At 38.7% G+C, this 8804-nt stretch overlaps 1 protein-coding gene across 2 annotated transcripts in view; it reads left to right on the forward strand.

Annotated features, from left to right (window-relative positions):
* The window catches only part of Adamts12 (ADAM metallopeptidase with thrombospondin type 1 motif 12), a 276352-nt gene that overhangs the window by 145406 nt on the left and 122142 nt on the right, over positions 1 to 8804 (forward strand). For both annotated transcript variants that reach the window (XM_029470142.1, XM_029470141.1), the window contains exon 5: positions 1987 to 2070. In XM_029470142.1, coding sequence (XP_029326002.1) covers positions 1987 to 2070 — 84 coding nt within the window. The remainder of the gene's footprint in view (positions 1 to 1986; positions 2071 to 8804) is intronic.

Consider the following 8804-nt stretch of genomic DNA (forward strand, 5'->3'; position numbering starts at 1 on the left):
ATCTGGCAGACCAGTGTGGAAAGATTCCAAGTCTGAGGGTAGCTTACACTGAGGAGTGATATTCGGTCTCAAAATGACAAAAGCAAGCAACATTTAGGAAGAAATGTTTTGTCATTCTTTAACACACGTACACGCACACACACACACACACACCACAGGCATGCATGAACATGCACAAAGTCTATTACTTTCCCAAGTACATAATAATGGAAATTTGAGATAATTACTCTGTTATCTTAAAACACACACTCTTGGAAAGTTTATAAATTCATCATTTGCATTTATTTGTTAGTTAGTTGCCACGTGACTTAATTCCATTAGAATGGTATTTGCTTCATCAGTTTCTGCTATTCTTAGTCTATGGGAAAACTTGGGCAGCAAAGCTGAGCGGGATTTCCTCGGGCTAGCCAGAGGTCGAGAGGGAATGAACGTATGCTGTGATCCCATGGTTCACCTTCCTGTTCTCACTGTTGCTGCGCTCTACTTTCCAAACAGGTCACTTATTCTGTTGAGATGACAAAAAGCAATTCCCTGATTGATTGATTGATTGATTGATTGATTGATTGATAAAGAAAAAATGACCCAGGGCTAGGGAAAGGTCAAAGAAAAGATAGACTTTGTTTAGAGAGCCATGTTGTTGGATGTAACTTCCCCATCATGGTTAGAAGACACAATCTCACAGCAGACTTCCTGGTGCTCTGGTTTGTAATCTTTTCCAAGATGTTCCCTGACCCTTGGGTACAGGAAGTATGTTGTAGATTTATCATCTGTGGTTGGGCAACCATCCCAGTGGTTCTCTGCAAAAAGAACTTCTTTGATGAGGATTGAGAGCTGCCTTGCTCTGTGAGGAAAGAGAAGGAGTTAGGATAAAGAGTATAGTTCTGAATAACACTGGTTTGGGGATGGAACAGTGAAAGGATCTCATCTACAATCCTTGGCCTCGCTAGGCACATGTGGTTAGGGAGGTTTAAGTGCTAGCCATGAATATCTATAGTCAAATAATAGTTACTAATGGAGGGAGAATCCATCTTCCCAGGAATAAGAGCCTACATTGGCTACCCAATATCTAGCTACCAGCCCTACAAACATGTATGTGCAGGTAGCACTAAATGGACTCATCAGGCTATATATGGTGACTTGCTTGTATATACAAATAGCAATGGTTACAGAAACAAAAATGGTTAAAGAGGAGGAGACTAGGACTTTGGAGTTAGGAGGTCAGATATGGAAGGGGCATGAGGGTAGGGGAGGAAATGTTGCGATTAGATTTTAAATGTTAAAACAGAAAAGAAAAATAAAAGAAGGAAAAAACTCATCAGTTTCGAGGAATACTAATGTCACAGGTGAGGAGAATTTAAAAATTGTTATGAAAATAATCACAGAAAAGTTGAAAAAGTACTTGATGTGTTTCTATTTATGTCATGTATGTATTTATACACACTATCTCACTGTCTACTCTGCATGTATGTGAGTGATTGTCACTAAAAAGAGAGATATAAACACAATTTAAAATAGGATATCTTGAATGGAAGAATTATAGATGACTAATACCCTTATTTGATGATATGTGAATATAAGCAGTTTTCTACGAGTCACAATTTTTGAATTTTCTATAATGTCCTATAAATGAAAATTACATTTTATGTTTACAGTCATGCCACCCTCATTTTGATTGCAGAAACTCTTACTTTATTACTTGAAAAACTATAGTATTTTAATCCATATACATTTTTTATTTTTAATAGTAATATTACTATGATGTGGATAAAATACATGAACTTCTCAAACATACATCCAACCCATCACCTGGAGGAGGCATCTTTAAATATCACAGTGTAAACTGAGATTTAGTCTTCGCAGAATTGCACCAAGAATCCATATTCTATGGCATGGTACTTGTGTACATGGTGTGCTGGAGCCGTTCATGCCTCTGACATGTATGCACTGTCTGCATGTGAAGTTAATGCTTTCTGTTTCTCAATCCAGGTTACTGGGTTGTTTCATAGCCCAAGCATTGGCAATCTAGTCCACATTGTTGTGGTTCGGCTCATTCTACTTGAAGAAGAGGAGGTAAGGAATGGTTTCCTTCACTCCTTCCTGTGCCTTCCCATTTCCTCCCTTTCATTTAAGAAAGTTCTTGATAAGCAAGAAAGAGGTCTCTACATGGGATTTTTGAAATATAAGTGGAAGAAAAGTATTATTTCTGTGTTATTTTGTTTGGACTTCAGCAATATTGGGTGGGAGATGGGGAACATCTTCAAAAAACTTATGTGTGGGTATGTGGGTGTGCAGATGTGTGGTGTGTTTGTGTGTGTGTATGTGTGTTTGTGTGTGTGTGAGTGTTGAAATGACTTGATTACAATTGCATCTAATAAGATACAAACTGACAAATAGCAGGCACTAAGACTGTTCTGCAATGAAAGTAGTGTAATTGATAACATAGCTGGAGAGTGTCAATGGAAGTCAGGAAGTACATGCAATGATGAGTGTCTCTCATGCCATTAATACATTAGTGGTTTACAATATGCATTTCTCAGATTTGAGGTTTCTGGTTTGTATGTTTGTCTTTGAATAGTTCATGTAGTCTCATACTTATGTACCATCAACATGCTGAGATAGATCATAGTTCATTCAATATTGGAATGCAGTCTGCTCCAAAATGGATTTCATGATTATTTCTGCCCTTCATTCCTGGTACTTTCCCATCTTGGTCAAAGCTGCTCTGGTTTACACTAGAGTCACTCTTCTTGTTGTTTGTTTTTTTGTTTTTGTTTTTGAGACAGGATATCATTATACAACTCTAACTGGTCTATTATTATGAAAACAGGTTAGCCTCAAACTCACAGAAACTTGTCTATCTTCTTGTAGAGCATTGTGCCATATCTGACCTCGTTTTATCTATCATCTATAATCTATCATCCATCCATCTATCTATCTATCTGTCTATCTATCTATCCATCTAGCATTTATTTACTGTATCATCCAAATCTAACAACAAAGTCCATAGTGGTCCCACCTCCAAAGGGCAGTTCAAACATACCCAGGGCTCATCATTTCTGTAATCATTACATTGAATCAAGTCTTACTATATTATGCCTGAACTACAAGAGTGAATTTTCAAATGGTTTTCCTACTTCTAACTTTTTCCATAATGCATTTGCTGGGAAGATCATTTTATATATAACTATAATGGATGGTTTTAAAGTAGTAACTTCAAGAACCCATCAAAGACTCCATTTTTTTTTTTTTTGAAATGTCGATCCAGACACTTTTGGTCTATAGAACTCATCACAATTTTGAACTGCCTATCTCTTCAGTTTTCCAGTTTTTCCTTGGGCCACTCACTCCCTTGTTCCCAGCCCTTACACTCTGGAGTCTGAATGAGTTCTAGAATACAGTGGGCATTTTCCTACATTGTGGTCTTTGTACATATAGATCCCAAACATTCACCCATTGGTTTGGCTCATGCCAACACCCTTTAAACACTTAAGCCTTTGCCTAAGCACTGACTCTTCAGAGAATTCTCAGTGTCCACCCTACTCAAAACTAGCTCCCTTCTCTGTTTCTCCTTCACAGAATGGACTATTGTAACTCACTATGATTCTTCGTATTTATCCATTCCTTTATGTATCTCCACTATCATAACATGTAGACAACATGAGTACAGAAACTATTTTTCTTGGTTCTGTAACACCTCCAGTATCTAACATGGTACCTGGAACATGAATAAATGTACAAAGTGAAATTTAATGAATGAAGGTAACAAGCAAGCAGATGAAATGCCTTTCAAATTGTACAGCTTAATCATGTCAGAAGGACCTAGTCACATCTACTTCAGCAAGAGAACAGGCACCAAATGTCAGGTGACACACATCAGAAGGACCCTAGTCACACCTACTTTGGCAGGAGACCAGGCACCAAATGTCAGACAAGCCCTATTATTTTCTTAACAGCACTGGTCTTCGGCATCAGTTAGAAGGCTATTTTTAAACTGTCTTTGAAGCCTTGATTTCTTTCCTCTTTCTTCCCTCCTGGCCCCATTTTACTTCATTACTTTGGGGGCACATTTTGGTCATCATGGAATTCCACTTGATATCATATTTCTTTTTCTGTGATCCTGTTGTTAACAATATCCATGCAAAACTTGGAAAGCCAGCAAAAATGCCTACCTGTGTCCATGTGACCCTCTGTGGATGCAAGTTTGGCTTTTTGTGCTATTGATGGGGACTCTGAGGAAGTGAAGTTAGATACTGGTTTGTAGAAAGCTGACAGGTTGCTGCAGAAGAAATAAAGTATATTCATGTCCAATAAAGGAAGTGACCCTAAGCACATGCTTTTCCTGACTAGTGCAACATTAACTGGCCTTGTACCTAATTTAATAATTCCAATCTAGTATGTATCTCAGTGACTGTAGCTACATTCATTTGTTTTTTTTGCATCTGTCTTTGCACAAGATGTACCATCTTGCTTGTCTCTTCACCAGCCAGTAAAATAAATCTTTCACATATGCTAACCATGTATTCACAAAGGAATTGTGTTTTAACCAGACACAATAGGTCATGCTGTGAATCCTAACACTTGTGAAGCTGAGGAAGAGGCATTGCTGTGGGTTCAGGGCTTAAGCTAGAAGTGAGAACTTATCTCGACAAACAAATGAAGAAAAAAGAATTTTACTATTAACCTTTTGAAAATTATAGTTTGATATTCTGGGGTACCAATTTTCACTCCTTCATAGTAGTTGAATGTGTGGACATGCTTGGACACAGATATGACTAGTGGCCAAGGATTTTCACATCAATAAAGGAAGGTTTGTTTAGGTGTGAGAAGGGAAAATTTCACCCTCTACGTTGCCAGCAGAACTGCAGACAGGACTTTTAAAATGTAGTTTCAAGGATAAAGGATTCAGGATGCAGGCAGGAAAGAGTTCCACTGGAACACTGGATGCTGGCTTCCTGCCACCCGTGAAATTGCTCAGGAGCATCTTATTGGCCATTACATCTTTGCATTGGTCAAAATTACATTTTTTCTCCTCTTTCTAATTCTAAGTGAACAAAAATGGTTTGTTTCAGATAACACAGCATACATTCCTTGTTGACAAGTGTCTTCATGAAAGCTTTTGTTGTTGTTAATTTCCATTATTGTTATATAATACATTTTGATCACATTCATTCCTCTCTCTCTCTCTCTCTCTCTCTCTCTCTCTCTCTCTCAAAAACAAACCTCAAGATAAACAGCAAAAAAACAGCAAAACATTCTAAAAGGAAAAAAAAAACCAAGAATACAAAAATATACCAAAACAAAACAGAACAAAAAGTACACACACACACCAAAACATGAGGTCTGTTTTGTATTGTATTGGCCAACTCCTCCTGGTCATAGGGCCTACTCTGAGGTATGGTTGTTATACCACAGTAACACGCTATTAAAGAAGACTAATTCTCCATTTCCCAGTGTATTAGTAGAAAGTTATAAATTAGTTGTAAGTAGCCTCTTGGTTAGGAATGAAACTTTACCTCTATTCCCTATTTTAACCTGTGCAGGCGTTGTGAATACTGTCATAATCCCTGTGAGTTTATATGTGTACCAGACCTGTTGTACTTGGAAAATATTGTTTCTTTGGAGTCACCCATCACTTGTTGTTCTTACAGTCTTTCTGTCTCCTCTTCCTCATAGAAGTATTTTATTATCATTTATATTTTATAAAGACTTCGAAGTTTTTAAAAGAAGACAAAAATTGAGAAGATTATGATTATAGGATGTTAGACACTCAGTGGTGGGGGACATGCCTGTTGTGTGTAAGGGTCTGGGTTCCAACTCCTGCTCTAGAAAGGAGAGAGGTATCATGGTGGAGGGAGCACAGAACGATGACAAAGTTGGAATAAATATAAGTGGAATGAAGTCATGTGGATCCCAGGTCACTATCAAAACCAGGACTGAACCCTGAAGGTGTCAAGAATTGTGGCTGAGAAAGGGGAGGACCAATAAGTGGAGTAGCACATGACTACTTCCCTGGAGAGTTTTCATTTGATCTACTAAATGACTTCGTGTTGGGCTCAGTGTGGTGTTAATAGCCTCCTGACTTTTAGGCATTTGAGTTGGTGTTTGGGTAAAGTTACAATAACCTATATACTTATTTTTGTTTGTTTGTTTTGTTTTTTGAGACAGGGTTTCTCTGTATAGCGCTGGCTGTCCTGGAACTCACTTTGTAGACCAGGCTGGCCTAGAACCCAGAAATTCGCTTGCTTCTGCCTCCCAGGTGCTGGGATTAAAGGTGTGCGCCACCACTGCCCGGCTCTTATTTTTTTTCACTATAAATGTCAAACATATTTGGCAAATAACTTTTGACCCATTTCTTTCAATCAATAGTTTCCCTCTGATAGTAACATGATTTCTTAAGCATATGAAGTTTTCAAATTTTGGTCCTCTGCATCGTTTTTGTCCATCATCTTTTGCTCAGCAGACTCAGCATCCTTAGCAGAGTGTGGTCAGAGGGCACCACACCAAAGCTGCTACCAGGAATTCCCAGAGAGATTAATTCAAGATTGTTCCCCACCCCTCTTAGAAGCTAGCTCACAACGAAAGAGAACAATTGATAACAAAAAGTTGTGCTCTTGTAAAATCATTTCCTGTCTCCCAGTTGGAGCCTTTTTTTGTGATTCCAGGTTAGCTCGCCCTCCTGTCGGCTTCATGTGCTCAAAAGTACTGGAAGAGGAAGGCAGGGAGTGACTGGGGCCAGCTTGAGAAGATGAGTGCAAAGAAATGAGCAAAAGCAAACTCTGTTTTTTTAACAAAGGAAATAAGGAATAAGATTGTGAATGAATGTTTGCTTTAAATCAAAATGTGCAAATACTAACCAAGTTATTTTATGGAAATGTTTAACATTGAATACCTCAATGTTTATTCTTCAATACTCTTCAGTCTTACCATATCTTATACGTGCTTAGAGCCATATGGTATTTTTATAAGATTTTTAATTTTTATTGTATAGATGTGACAGTCAGAGGACAACTTGTATGAGTAAATTCTTTCACCTCACCATGTGGATTCCAGGGACTGAACTCATGGTGTTAATCTTGATGGCAAGTTCCTGGCTCATAACCACAGGGCCTTAAATGCATAACTAAGAACCTTTCCATAGAATCCTATGGCAAAGTGCATTCAAGACACTAAATATCCAGGTGTTTCTAGGATGGAACCTAATTTAAGACTCAGAGATTAAGAGACTAAAAAGACTAGAAAAAAAATGTGCTCAAGGGAAATCTCTTAGAGACCTCCGACTTGCATAGAAAAATGGGATAGTATTTTAAAGACCTAGTCACTAGAGACACAAAGTCCATGGAAGAATTACCCAAGAGACCCTGCCCTAGTGAATAAGGTGGGGAGTGACCAAAGAAGAGCCTCACACATATGTGCACATGCTCTGACGTATACATGCACATGTACACATGTGGTCATGCATACACATGTACACATATAATCGTGCAAAATCTCCCAGTGAAATCCCCAACAGTTTCTGTGTAATCTCCTTGAGAAGAGCAGCGCTTCTGGTGCTCTTGCTCAGATAATGGGCAGAACATGAAGTGGCCATGCAGAATCACCTCCCAGTAATTCCTAGTCCTGGAGAGGGGACTGTTATTATAGATTTTCTGCTTTGTTCTCAAATGTCTGCTCCTTCCTTCCTCCTACTGCACAGATTGCGATTGTTACCTGCCTTACCACAGACCCCATCACCTACCCCATCGTCTTCCTTTATTTCAGGCTCTGCCTTTTCTACATTACTTAATAGATGACATATGTCCCTGATTCTTTCCCAATAATCTTGATGTGTCTTAGGATACACAAGATGGCTGAGAAATGAAAGAAATGAGTCCTTAATCCTAGACATGCTCAGAAGGAAAACAGGCACAGACGCTGCTAAGTTTAACCTGACATAGGAGGTGACTTGAACTGTGTGTGACTGGGATGTATCTCCAGGAACCTTATCCTCATTAACAGAGGAGGAACAGAGGCCTTGTGGGAATGCCCTGATTGAGTGTCAAAAGATGGTTGGAGATTGGACAGGTTCAAGCAGGGCAAGAGGCTAGAGAAAAGCATCTTAAAAAGAGAAAACTTTTTAAAGAAAGGAAATGTAAAAAAACAATTGCACAGTATGCCTTGGGAGAGTGCTAACGCAGGCAACTTACTGTTGGTGGAATGTAAGCGTCCAGGTTATGGGCCTGAAGGGAAACCTCCCTGCAGGCTTTGAATATTTCCTCCCTTTTGTTCTGTGCTTTGCTGAGATCTTAGTGTGTAGACATGGCGGGCCTCAAACTCACAGAGATACCCTGTCTTTGTCTGGTGAGTGCCAAGATTAAAGGCATCTGTTTCCATGCCCAGCCCTGTTCTCCAAGTTTCATAACTTCACATTTTACATTTATGAATGGTTCTTTGGAGTGAATTTTTGCAGCAGATTTGAAATTGAAAGAGAAAAGAAATTTTACCCTTGGGTTTTTTCTTTATTTTGTTTTGTTTTGTTTTATTGTTTTTGTTTCTTTTGGGGGTATGCTTATACCTATTCAGCTGTTTCTGTATTTATGAATAATAACTAGTTATGAATTTTTTTACTCTAAATTTCTTTTTAATTGCTATTTTTTTCTTTTAATTTTTTTTAATTAGGTATTTTCCTCAATTACATTTCCAATGCTATCCAAAAAGTCCCCAATACACTCCCCCCCCTAATCCCCCACCCACCCACCCCCACCCCTTGGCCCTGGCATTCCCCTGTACTGGGGCATATAAAGTTGGCAAGTCCAATGGGCCTCTCT

This window comes from Mus caroli, chromosome 15 (assembly GCF_900094665.2).
Source record: "Mus caroli chromosome 15, CAROLI_EIJ_v1.1, whole genome shotgun sequence".
NCBI lineage: Eukaryota > Metazoa > Chordata > Mammalia > Rodentia > Muridae > Mus > Mus caroli.